This window comes from Electrona antarctica, assembly GCF_951216825.1.
Source record: "Electrona antarctica genome assembly, chromosome: 8".
In the NCBI taxonomy this organism is placed as follows: domain Eukaryota; kingdom Metazoa; phylum Chordata; class Actinopteri; order Myctophiformes; family Myctophidae; genus Electrona; species Electrona antarctica.
In genome coordinates this window covers 41776562-41790842 of record NC_136789.1, presented here as the reverse complement: position 1 = coordinate 41790842, position 14281 = coordinate 41776562, and the positions used below count along the sequence as shown (strand labels likewise).

Below are 14281 nucleotides of genomic sequence, written 5' to 3'. Positions count from 1 at the left end.
GTCATCCTGAGCGCCACGGCTGGTTGAGCATATCATTCTGGGGGCCTCACGGCACAGGGCGAGGGTGGGAGGGACAGTGGTGGAAAAGGTACTCACATCTTGTACTTGAGTAAAAGTATCAATACTGAAATGTAGAAATACTCTGTTACAAGTAAAAGTCCAGAATACTTGAGTAAAAGTGCAAAAGTATTGGTGTAAAAATGTACTTAATGTACCAAAAGTAGAAAGTACTCTTACTACTTTACTCTTACTCTGCAGAATGTCTCAAATGTATACAAATCTTTTGAAAATAGACAAAGGCATTTTCAAATGGTAATGTATGTTTTGTAATAATAATCCAAATCTACAAAGTAACTAGTAACTAAAGCTGTCAAATAAATGTAAAGTGGACTAAAAGTACAATATTTGGATCTGAGATGTAGTGGAGTAGAAGTAAAAGTGTTGGATATTGGAAATACTCAAGTACAAATACCTCAAACTGTGCTGAAGTACAGTAAAAGTTACTTTCCACCACTGAAGTTAGTGCATAAAGAAGAGAATGAAGCCCCATCTTGGTGCTGTGCAAAGGAGGTTGGGAAGGGGCTTCAAGGGGCTGTGTGTGTGTGTGTGTGTGTGTGTGTGTGTGTGTGTGTGTGTGTGTGTGTGTGCGTGTGCGTGTGTGCGTGCGTGCGTAATGAGTATTCACATTCGCTTCCAATTCAGCCATTCAGTTTAAACTGAAAAACATTTGTCTGCAATTTCCGGTACACAAGAGCAAGATGAGGTCCACTTGAAAGGAACAGCTAACTGCTAATGTGCCGCATCGCAGCACAGCCCTTATAGGTTTTTGATAGGTGTCACCCTAAAAAAAATATATATATATTTTAACCCATTCAGGCCTGACGTCGAAATTTAAAAAAGAAAGTTTTCTAAATCATGACAATTTTCGGAAAGATTTGAGGCACATTTTAACGATTTTTCAAAAATAGCAGACCTACAAGTTAATAGCGCGCCACTCGGTGGCGCGCTATGAGCTTGTAGATCTGCTATTTTTCAATAGCTAAATTATGTTTAAAACACCAAAAGGGGTTCCCGCCCCAAAATGGGTTAATGGTTAATGTGGTTAAACGCTAACGTGACATGGATGCGTTCCAGGTCTCAATGGGTTAAGCTGGAAAAAGTTAATTAAATGATAATATTTTCAGTAAAAAATAATGGTGTAGTTTTTGTGAAATCACGTATAAATTAGGACATGGCATAGGTTTGATTGGTCACATCCAGACTGAGGGAGTTTAATGTCTGTCTGAACTCTAGCATTGCTATTTTTGTCAGTTAAATTTGCAGTTCATCCGTCGCCTCCTCCTCAACCACCTTCTTACAAATAAAATCACACCTGTGTTTTTGGGGGCATGTTGATGTTCGGATGTCCATGAAAAATCACACCTGTGTGAAGTGATCATACATCATCTCATTCCGGCCAATCAGAATTTGCGTCCTCACCTCCAAATTGTCCATTCATTGTCAATGGGATGTAATGTTTGTGTTAGGACAAAGTTCGTGCACATACACCAAAAGCTGGACTTAGGAGGAGATATCCTCCTAAGACGTAATTTCGGACAGCCATGCACCCCCAAAAAGAAACAAAACCATAGGTCTTCTCGTCTGTGCATGTATGTTCACTACAGATCTGCCCTGTCAAATACACAAACGCTGATGTTCGTCAAGGCTGGGATCAAATTGCTATGCAGATTGCTGCTCGGGTCTGGGTGTAGAGTAGATACAGAAACACTGCATGTATGTACAGTATGCATATTGAAATGACCAAATAACACATTGGTCAATTTGCAAAGCACACCTTGAGTGTAATCACTCAAAGAATATGACGAGGTGGCCGAGTGGTTAAGGCGATGGACTGCTAATCCATTGTGCTCTGCACGCGTGGGTTCGAATCCCATCCTCGTCGTCAGAATTATGTTTTCATGCAAGGATTCATCATGACAGCTCAGTTCAGACATGTTGCAAAACAAAGCACACAAATATGTATACAATATACATAACCACATTGGACGATAAAATAAAAATCACACCCATCTGAAGTGAGGGGCGCTCTTATCATCGTACATTATCATACATCATCTCATTCCGGCCAATCACAATTCACATCCCCACCTTCATCATCAATGTTTGTGTTACGCAATGTTTGTGTTTACACAAACACTCAGAATTGTCCATTCATTGTTAAAGGCATTTAATGTTTGTGTTGGAACAAAAAATTGGTTACATACACTAAAAGCTGGACATAGGATGGGCTATCGCCGGGGGAGACCTACACACAAAGCCGTGTCGTTGGAGTGGTTAGCACCGCTCAAAAATGTCAAATAATGAAATGGCAACTTGGCGTATATGCCGTCTTCGTCCAAAAAAACATGTATGTCTTCTGTGTGTTTCTCCACAAAATGTCATCGCCTACACGTCCTTGGACATACACTACATTCCCTATGCTTGATGGTGTGCCATGAAACGATGCATTTGACGTCCTCGTTTCGCAAGTCTCAGACAGTGCTGTCTGCACTACGTGTGACAGATCTCACAGCGCATAGTGATAAACACCAACAACGCTGGAGACACTAGTCCGTGGGGAGTGTTTGGCACGCAGTGATGTGTGGGGTCAGTGACCGCAGAACACCAGCCGGATTCGGATTACCAGCCACTTGAACCCCCACTTACCCCCTCACTGGAACACCTGTCTCTGCTATGCCCTGATGTGTTGCTAAAAGCCAGGAATACCAAGCCCCACACAACATTCACATACCTCTATGTCAAGTGTCCACTTGATCCGGGCTCTTCATTATGTAGACAAATAACACAAGAGAATATTTTGTTGAAGTGATTCTTGGCCACCACGTCAGAACGCCACAGTGCTTCGAAAGTTCAAAAAGGCGTTTACGAAGCCAAACAATGCCCTAAATGCATGAAAAGGGCAGTGGTCTGTCGACTCTTTTCACTCAGGCATCTCTGTGTTAAGAAAGACATGTATAAAAAATATCTGGGGTTCTTCCGTCATTGTGTGTGACTTGGCCGGTGTCGAGGAGCCAAATGAAAAAGCACTTCTTGGCTCGCTGCATCAGCAGCTCAGTGTCACACTGGCTCGCCGTCGCATGTCTCTGTTCCCACGACAATGCTGGGTAACTGATTCTTTTGGCCAGGGCTAAGCATTGTGGGTTGGAGAGAGAGAGAAACCAGGGTAACTGTGCCATGGGAGCTGGCAGCGTCGGCGACCATGCTCATCTGTCCCACCAGACTGCCGGACACTGGGTCAGGGACAGCCTGGGAAGACATTCCACACATACTGTTAAGTCCTCAGCCAGGCTTGTCACTTCACTGACCGTACACTGGAGAACACTGGATATAGCTGGGCATTTGCACTGTCTATGAAAACAGTCCTGCCAAAAATATGCCTCACACATTTCTCATCAAGGGTGTCATGCCTGCGAAGATGGCGATTTATTTACTAACCACTTTCAACTTGCCGTCGCTATTTTGGCCATGCCATCATAGCTGAATAGTAAAAAATACTAAAAACACTGTCATACGATAAAGATTCATATATTGTATTTGACAGGTTTGCAGTTTCATAGAAAATAACAGATTTTCAACTGAAAACATTTTCTGTTTTCAGTTGAACATCTGTACATGTCATCGTGCGACACTAGTGCCACAAAGTATTACTATTACACCTAGGTTACCTTCTGAAACAGCTGATCTAATGTGTGTGTGTGTGTGTGTGTGTGTGTGTGTGTGTGTGTGTGTGTGTGTGTGTGTGTGTGTGTGTGTGTGTGTGTGTGTGTGTGTGTGTGTGTGTGTGTGTGTGTGTGTGTGTGTGTGTGTGTGTGTGTGTGTGTGTGTGTGTGTGTGTGTGTGTGTTCTCCAGTGTGGGCCAAAGTGGAGCTGACGATGGAGGAGAGTATTGAGGTGTACTTGGATGACTCTGCACATATCCCCTGCCAGTACAACTTCACAGACGACAACACACCCAGCCTCGTCATGATCCAGTGGTTTGTGGTGAGTAAGAACACACACACACTCTCTCTGGCTGGATGACCCTCTGGGAACTCCCATGGAGACCGGATGCTGTTTGTTTTACCCTCTGGGAACCCCCATGGAGACCCTCTGGGAACCTCCATGGAGACCCTCTGGGAACCCCCATGGAGACCCTCCCCATGGAGACCCTCTGGGAACCCCCATGGAGACCCTCTGGGAACCCCCATGGAGACCCTCTGGGAACCTCCATGGAGACCCTCAGGGAACTCCCATGGAGACCCTCCCCATGGAGACCCTCTGGGGACCCCCATGGAGACCCTCTGGGAACCCCCATGGAGACCGGATGCTGTTTGTTTTTTCTCCCCAGAAAGTGTCCAATTGAAAAATCATGCAGGTCAAGTTCACTACAGCAGGGGTTCTCAACCCGTGGGTCGCGACCCCTCGGGGGGTCGCCAAATTATTTTAGGGGGTCCCCAAATTATTTTCAAAAAAAAGATTTTTTTTTAAATTTTATTTTCACGATTTTTCAAAAATAGCAGACCTACAAGCTCGTAGCGCGCCACTCGGTGGCGCGCTATGAGCTTGTAGATCTGCTATTTTTCAATAGCTAAATTATAATTATTTATATTGGGGGTCGGGAGGGGGCGGGCAGGGGTCCCGAGACGTTGCCAAAGCATTTTCGGGGGTCCCCGGCCAAAAAGGTTGAGAACCCCTGCACTACAGTGCACCAAATCAGTTCACAATCATCAAACCCGTGTCACACCGCGAAAGTATATACGTAGGGTTTAAGTGGTTAACTTATTAAGACCTGGGACCTTAGCTTTTAACCACTTTAACCATTATTTTAAACTTTAGCTGTTGAAAAATAGCAGATCTGCTATTTTTGAAAAACTGTGAATCTTTGAATATATATTCTTTCACAGCGAACGTTTTTTCGCAAATCTTTGCTTCTGGGGGGTCCCTGGAACAAAATATTATCAGATGGGGGTCGGTGGCCGAATACATTTCAATTACAATTCTGGAGGTCCTTCACATGAAACAGTTTGAGCATCACCGACATAGAAACATAGGTTTTCAGAAAACAATCAGGATTTAGAAGACATTTGTCGAGTCTGGTCTCGGGTCTTGTGTTTAAACAGTGGGTTCAATTCTGCATTTGGTCTCTTACGTGAATTCATGTGTGTGTCGTCCCCTCAGAGGTCCGCCAGCGGCACACGCGTGCGGATCTATTACGGTGACGACTTGAATCAGAAGGTGGACGAGAACACCGAGTACAGCGATCGCATCGCCATCTCAGAGCAGCAGGACGCGCAGCTCATCATACAGAATGTTAAGCTGTCTGACGAGAGAGAGTTCTTCTGCCAGGTCAACGGACTGGCCGCAGGCAACGCCGAGGGCAAGACACACCTCAGGGTGTTTGGTGAGCAAGCACACAATGACGCTCTTCCATTGCAAACAATGTGTCCCTCTCTTGTCTGTACCAAAAATGGCCGTTTAATCCAACCATTGAGTTATACAACGAACAATGATCAATTGGATTTGTGAGGGTATATGTCAAAAATAGATTTTTGGCACCAAAAAAAAACAAAACAAAAAAGTACAGGCTTTTGTAAACTTTGAATGAATGCAGAACAAATTACTTTGAAGTTTGTAGTTTGTCAGCAACATTCATGCATATTTCAGTGATTTCCATATTAATTATCTCCGCAAGGCCGGGAGGCAGAGATTATTTTTGGTTTCCCAAACAATGGGTCTGTACCCATTTTGACATTAAAAAAATATAATTATCAAATACATAATGTTAAAAAAAAGAACCTTGTAGCTTGTATATTGTCTATTTTCACTATACTAAAATACTACTCTACTAACAAAAACTACTGTACTGTAAGTTTGGGTCCCATGTAGACATGGAATTTCTCTTTTGGATCTCAAACTAAAAAGTTTGGGAACCCCGGGCCCTGACTTAAGGGGCCTCTGAACCCCGGGCCCTGACTTAAGGGGCCTCTGAACCCCGGGTCCTGACTTAAGGGGCCTCTGAACAACAGTTTGGGAACCCCGGGCCCTGACTTAAGGGGCCTCTGAACAACACAGACCTTAAAGTGATTTAATTTAGACCGATAGAGGGCACCACAAATGCTACACAAAGGCAAAATAAATTATGTACAGTACTTAATAAATAACACAAAAATTATCCATCAATGAACAGAACCACAGTTATTCTGGTCAGTTGTCAGTTTAACATGAAATAGTTATTGAATCTTTCAATGGGCCTGCAAGCTTTACTGACACAATGTTCCCCATATATACAGTATATGTCCTGGATGGAGGGAAGACATCAGCTGATGCGCTCGGCTGTCCACACAACCCTCTGCATTGCATTGAGGTTGAGGTACATGTCCCATACTATAGTCAGTGGTACATCTGTAGTCCTTGAGGACTAGTGTTGTGTCGGTCGTGAATGACTTGTTTGAGGGTTCTTTTTGGTCAACGAAATGCACTAGCTCACTTCCTGTTAGTGTTCAGTTGTCCAGTGCAAAATGCAACACTTTGATTGGCTGAAGACATTCCTGTTTCCTTATTGGAGTAAACCACGCGACGAGGGCTCCTCCTGCGACGGATTGACAGTTGATGTGCTGGAGCATTTCCAATGACTTTGGTCAACTTGCCGTAAGTTGGCGACTCTCCCATCCTGCGAGTGGCACATTTCAAACTACTTTGGATGCACAGTGAATGGTGAATGGATCATTTGAAGTTGAACTCATCTTTTTAGAGAATTGAACGAAATGATTTGAACTAAACTCCTATCACTACAGGACCTTGGGTCCCATGCCATACTTCTGGAGAAAGTAGAGGCATTGTTCTGCCTTCTTCACCAACTCATTCAGTGTGTATGTCCCGGCTGAGTTTCTCAGTGATGTGGACGCCAAAGAATTTGAAGTCACTGACCCTCTCCAATGCAGTGCCATTGATGTAGAAGGGGTTTGCTCTCTGCCCATCATCCTTTAGTCCATGATCATCTCTGTGGTGGTTTGTTTTCTTTGGCACAATTGCGTCAATGGTTTTCAAACTCTCCTGTGAGTGTGTTGCACTTAAAAGAGCCTTTGGGTGATTTGTTTACATTCTAACCTCCATAGCCGTACAGAGTGCGTCCCTGTCTCTTCAGAGCATCAACCACATCCATTGTGGTCACAGTCTTTCTCTTGCCATGCTCAGTGTAGGTCACGGCATCATGGATCACGTTCTCCAGGAAATTCTTGAGAACAGAGCGGGTCTCCTCATAGATCGGACCAGAGATACGTTTCACACCGCCACGGCGAGCCAGACGGCGGATAGCAGGCTTAGTGATTCCCTGGATGTTATCACGAAGCACCTTACGGTGACGCTTAGCACCTCCTTGTCCAGGATCTTTACTGTCATTTCCGCTACTACTCATTTTCAAGCTTCTTGAGATATCTAGTTACTATTACTATGTTTATGTAAAGCAACTTTGGGTCATTAGAACACACTATATTAATCCTAACTATACTTATTACTAGTGAGAAATGATACTGAGATGTAGAACACATCTATTTATATCATGTACAATCACTACAATGACGTAATTGAGGCCTGCATACCTGTAGTGCATGTACTGTAGGACAGTCAATTACTAAAATACCTGTAGCCAAAACAACCCCAAAACAACCACTCCCGCACGGGGCCTATTTCACAAAGAATTGCAAATATGCATTTTCTGATTGAGTGAACATTTTAATCACAGATTGAGGGATATCTAAACCATTCAGGCCTGACGTCGAAATAAAAAAAAACGTTCGCTCTGAAAGAATATATATTCAAAGATTTGTGCCGCATTTTTACGATTTTTCAAAAATAGCAGACCTACAAGTTCATAGCGCGCCACTCGGTGGCGCGCTATGAGCTTGTAGATCTGCTATTTTTCAATAGCTAAAGTATAACATAATGCTTAGTTAAAACACCAAAAGGGGTTCCCGCCCAAAATGGGTTTAAAGCTATAATATGACACAGATGCGTCCTCAGGTCTCAATGGGCTAAACAACAGAATCCAAAAGTGATTTCACTTAGACCAATAGGGGCCACCACAAATGACCACTTAGACCAATAGGGGCCACCACAAATGACCACTTAGACCAATAGGGGCCACCACAAATGACCACTTAGACCAATAGGGGCCACCACAAATGCTGCAACTACCACTGTTTGTTGCAGAAAGTAGAAACATGATTTTTATTTATTTATTTTTTTACAAATTACAAATTATTTTGGGAATCAGTTAGTGTCAAACTGGTCTTTGATATTCCATACTGTTTGCCTGTAATTGGCTTCCAAAGTTAGTAGGATTGGGAAGGGCCTATGTCTTACAAAAAAATGAAATGTAATCACATATTAGAATGCAACATCAATCAACCCCAAAATGGAAATGCATATTAAGGTGCCTCTATAGTGTTCTTCCAAAAACACTTCCACTTCTGCCCTTAGGGCACGCCATAGTCATAGAAACACTATTTAGCCCCACAGCTTCCATGGTTTCTTCTGACCGCTGAAAACAACGACTTGCACACCCTTGGCTAGGCAACCCGGTTTGGCAGAGACATGCACTCTGAAGAGCGCCGATTTCTAAGTTGATCTATGTTCACATTTTGAAAAAAAGTTATATAAACAACTCTTTATTTTCAAACCAACAGTGAGTCAGTCGAGAAAATATGGGAAATATTTAAAATTCTGTGTTAAATGTCAGCATTTTACCTATATGTCCAAGTCAATTGGAGTGAAAACACTGCTCTGGAGTAACACAAAAGAGGAGTCACCCATCCATTCATCTTTCTTTCATGTGACATAATGCAGATGTGTTAGGGTTATTAGTGAGCTTTCATGTGACATAATGCAGATGTGTTAGGGTTATTAGTGAGCTTTCATGGTTAATGACACGCTCGTTGTCATAGAATTCATCAGCTTAACGACTCCTTTTCCCTCCAGCTCCGCCAGAGGCTCCGCTAATAGAGGGTGTCCTCACTGGAATCTCTGTGACCAATGAGCTGCCGACAAAGGTAGGTCCTCCCCAGCCCAGCCTATTGTTGCGTTCACACGAGGCATATTATGCAAAGATGCAAAAAATCACAGGCATATTTGTCACTTTGTCGCTTTGTATATCTGTTGCTCACGCGGTCCTTGACGTCATCAAGTGTGCGTCCGCAGTGACGTGTGTCGGCGGCCGGCGGGGAGATTGCATTGCAGCTACAGTTGTAGCTTTGTAGCTTTGCATCTGGAAGTTGAACCTAGCTCAGCTTCAATTTGTAGCTTTGTATCTTTTGCAGCAGCTACGAACGTCGGATTCGTAGCTTCACGTCGCTGGCATTCCATTGACAATAAATGGTAGACTGTATCTTTGCATCTGCCTGTGTGAACGCACCATATCATAGTCTATGATGTCGTCATCATCATCATCATCATCATCATCATCATCATCATCATCATCAACAACAACTTTAACAAACGACAAAAGCATATCTAACTAGAAAGGCGCAATTCTGGGAAATTGCAAGTGTGGTTGCACCGACAATTTCAAGCTTTGAGTCTTGTATGATGTACAGTATGATGATGTATGATGATGATGTATTGACTCGCATGACGTCACAGAGCCCCTAAACAGTTTATGTTTAGGGTGAATGATTTATACAGCTGGGCAAATACAGGTGGAATTCTGGGAAATTGCAAGTGTGGTTTTAATTTCCATCGATCAGCTCGGTCAGTAAAATATGATGATGATGTATTGACCCACATGACGTCACAAAACGTTTATACAGCCAGGATGTTTAGCAGGATACTAATTCTATCCAATCAAGAGAGAGAACGCATACAGGATATTGTATAAACACTGGAAAGTAAAATTGGAAATTATGTAACAAAGAAATGAGCAGATACATTTTGAAGTGGAACACTGTAAAATTGAAGCTCATGTCTGTGTTGGATTCTCTCTCCTGACAGGAAAATAAATTGGCATGCCAACCAAAAATATAAGGCTCCTGTTACTGAACAAATACTTTGTGATGATCTGTCTGTGTTTTGTCTCTTCTGTTTGCTACCTTTTCTCAACCACAGGGTGTGTGTAAAACCATAGTGTGGAAATACTGGGATGAGTGTATGTCTGGCTAGATTACACAGGAGGGGGATTTACCTCTTAATTTGTCTTTCTCGAGCTGTCTGGAAATTATGTTAAGTCAGCACAAACCTAAATTAAACCTGTGTATTCAGAGTCTAGAAGTTTGATGGTGCTTATGTGGGGAAATTGGTCCAGTATCGATTAAGTGTTGCAGCACACTTAATCGAACTAGGCGATTTCAACGATGGAACAGGCTAAAAGGCTTTAAAATAAAAATTGGATTCTTTTTTTCCCTTCTTCTTTCCCTTTTTTTTAAACTCATTGACCGCCTATTTTGCTTGTAGAACAAGCCCCTCATTTTGGCATTTCATTATAGACCATCTACAAGCTGCAAGCGTCTCGTCACAACATATTATTGTGAGCTTTTAGATGAGCTACGTTTGCTATTTTTGCATTACACCGTTGTACGAGAGTATAAAACGGGGCTTAATTGATTATTCAGACTAATTGATTTAGATCAATTATAAAAGTTTAGTTTGTACGTATACAGTACATATATCTACTGTATATCATTAACACCATGAACGCCCAGGGGTATTTAGGACCATTAAATCAGAGCGCCCAGTGATTTACAGCAACGGAGCACATTTAGCGACGCACCAGGAGCTATCCCGGATGTAGCTGAAGTAGCTTGATGTAGCCAAAACACCCCCGAGGCGATCGACAACAACGGGAGATATGATTCATTCTAACGCGACTAGTGACGGGACCGCTATGGGCCGTCTAAAACATAATCTTTGCTTAGAATTGGACTGAATGATTTAGATCAAGAGTTATTCACCTTGTAAGATTTTTAGTCTCATCCGCTATGACGTCCCAACCGGAAATGACATTTAATGTTGCGCAACAGCATTCTCAGCCTGTGGAGCGATGCGATCGGTTTTGATATCAATAAATCTCCGTCCTTTTATTAATCTCCGTCCTGAGCGCTGGGCGTTACTATTTGATAGGACGGAGAACTCCGTTTATGCCGCTCGGGGTGTTAAAGGCTTGTCCATGTGAACGTGTGTGTCCTGCAGGTAGCAACCTGTGAGGCCCGTAACGGTTTCCCCAAAGCCAACATCACCTGGTACAAGGACGACATGCCCCTGCTGCCCGCTCATCAACGTGAGTACACACGCAACACATCATGTTCCACTGGTTCTCAACGTCGGGTCCCTGGACCACCATCGGTCCAAATGGACCCATTTACAGGTCTCTGTAAACTCTGATGTTGCGTTCACACGGGCAGACGCAACGACGCAGTCTACCATTCATTGTCAATGGAAGCCAGCGACATGACGATGGAAAGACGCAATGATGCATCTAGCTGCTCCAAATTATACTCCCATTTTGTCTTTTGTCTTTGCGTCTGCCTGTGTGAACGGATGGAACCAAATAAACTCTTACGGGTCTCTGTAACTCTGAGAGTATACGAATGGAATCAAATGGACCCTTACGGGGTCCGTTTTTTTTGAATAGCCATTAACTAATTTTTCCGTAGACTGCCTCCCCCACCTCGGACCCACTTTGAGAACCACTGCTGAAAAGTCCCTCTCTTTCTTTGATGCACACACTTTATAATCTGAGCAGTGGAGAATCGTTCTTGGTTGGTTTTGCGTTGAGTCACAGTGGTGACCTTTTTAGTAAGAAAAATGGTATTTATGTTGACTGAGCTCAAGTCATAGAGCATGGTGATATATGTCCTGTTAGTATAGGATACATATATGACCTTTACTTCTTGGGGGGAGGCACAGAAATACTGCTGGTATTTGTTGGTGTTAACATGCGTGCGTGCGTGTGTGTGCGGGCGCACATGCGTGCGTGCATGCACATGTCTGTGTTTATACACATTGTATACATTATCACTGCTGACAAATCACTTTTATCTAAATGAGATTAAAAAAAGTGACTTTTTTTATTTATTTGCCCAACATAGGGACACCGTTTATTGTGAAAACTGTGGTAATCCCCTGGAGGTCACCCTGCATCAACTGAGTCTGAACGTCACAATCGTGCCTGTACTCTCTCTGTCTGTCAACCCCGCAGGTGTCAACCTGGTCACCCTGATGACGCGGCAGCCCACTGGCTTCTACACGGTGCAGAGCGAGCTGCAGTACAAGGTGGCCAAGGAGGACAAGGACAGCCACTTCTCCTGTGAAGTCAGCTTCTTTGTGCCCGGTGCCGTCCGCACGGCCGAGTCCGAGCGCATCAACATCACTGTGCACTGTAAGAAAGACCCTGTACTGTAACTCAGGTTGCCTTACTTTGGTTTAGCTTAGCTCAACTCTGGCTTACTTCAGTTGAGTTTGACATGAAGTTATTTTCTCAGTGGCGCACTGTAGAAACACGAGTGCTTAAAATACAGTGAGGAAATGGTCGAAGCTTGAGCAGATGTTTATTTCAGTGGTTATAAAGTTAAGCACTATTTTATAACATTTATTTTTTTATTCATGCATGCAATGGTGTTGTGTGAAAATAGCAGATCTACAAGCTCACAACACACTATTTCTTGTTATTTTTGTTGGACATGATCACCTATACTGAAAATAGTTAAGCAATAGGACTAATTCCACATTTTACTGACAACATTGGGAAATCAAATAGAACCAAAGCAAAACAGCACCAAATGCTGTATTCCAGAACTCTGCTTTGCCATGAAAATTTAAACGCTTGACTACATTTTGAACACAATATCTGCACATTTCTGTCAGTGGGATGATGGAGTAACAAAATTGGATTCCATGTTGCCTTGTGTCTGGAAACATGCAGAAACTGGCTGCTTGTCCTGACCTGTACACCGCAGAAAGTGTGTTTCAATAATGACTGAGGACTCAATTAGTCTGTCAGGACATTTGCTATTCTTGGACTGCCCCATGGTCCAGCATAACAACTTATTTTAAAAACCCATTACCATTGGGCAAGATAACACCAAAAGACATTGCTGTCATTATTTAATCCATACATGCATTTAAACCTTTTTTTATTGCAATGCTTGTTCAATAAATACATACAAGAAAACATATCTATCCAGCCTTTCTAATGCAATACCTCATAATAGCATTAACTATTTTAAATAATGACATAATAATAACACCTATACATTACCAGAATGTTGTTATGTCTCTGGGTCTTTGATTGTAATACAGGGTCACTTCCAATGCCTGCTAACCAGCCTATGGATCCTTCTGAATAGCTCTGTTTGCTTAATCAGCATATTGTTGTTGAGGTCTGTTTAGTATTCTGTGACAGACGTATAGCCAGAGCTGTTGTCAGTGAAGTAAATGACTGCCCTCATAAAGCCACTTTACCAGCCCCCTGAATGTGCCTGCCTTTTGACCTTTGTTTGTGCGTGGTGTGCGTGCGTGCGTGCGTGCGTGCGTGCGTGCGTGCGTGCGTGCGTGCGTGCCTGCGTGCGTGCGTGCGTGCGTGCGTGCGTGCGCGTACTTGTGAGGCCCAAATGTCCTCACAAGTATAGTAAAAGTTCAGAAACAGACACTGAGGACAGTTTTCCTGGTCCTGTATGTTGGAGTTAAAATTAGGGAATGATTCAGGTTGGAGTTGGAGTTATGCCTTGTTTACGTATACATAATTGTGTGCTATTGTGGTGCTCCGAAAATAGCCGATCTACAATCTCACCGCGCAACGCATTGTGAGATTGCAGATCAGCTATTTTTTGCTTCAGGGTCAGGGTTAAAAAATAAAATTGCCGTTCTAAAATGCTGATTTAAATGCTCAAGTATAGTAATACAAACGTGTGTGTGTGTGTGTGTGTGTGTGTGTGTGTGTGTGTGTGTGTGTGTGTGTGTGTGTGTGCACGCGCGCGCGCACACAGATCCCACCACCAAGGTGGAGCTGTGGAAGGACTCGCCCCGGGGTCCGGTCAAAGAGGGGGACACCGTAGAGCTCCGTTGCCAGGGAGACGGAAACCCCCCGCCACCCCTGGTCTTCAGCAGAGAACAAGTAAGAATGGGGGGAGAACGGAGGGGTCTTTTCTTTTCCCCCCACACAGCCCAACGGACACGCAGAGAATAGGAGACACGCAGGGAATGTTTTTGATATGCAGAACTGCGCGGACCCCCGCTACAAGACCCCTGTCAGCAT

At 43.4% G+C, this 14281-nt stretch overlaps 1 protein-coding gene across 1 annotated transcript in view; it reads left to right on the top strand.

The window, feature by feature from the left end:
- Positions 1-14281, top strand: part of LOC306928779 (cell surface glycoprotein MUC18-like) — a gene marked incomplete at its 5' end in the record, with an annotated part of 92760 nt that overhangs the window by 16220 nt on the left and 62259 nt on the right. The window contains 6 exons of the mRNA XM_079509052.1: positions 3911-4041; positions 5218-5440; positions 9016-9086; positions 11218-11305; positions 12227-12406; positions 14013-14140. Of these exons, the coding sequence (XP_079365178.1) occupies positions 3911-4041; positions 5218-5440; positions 9016-9086; positions 11218-11305; positions 12227-12406; positions 14013-14140 (821 nt within the window). The remainder of the gene's footprint in view (positions 1-3910; positions 4042-5217; positions 5441-9015; positions 9087-11217; positions 11306-12226; positions 12407-14012; positions 14141-14281) is intronic.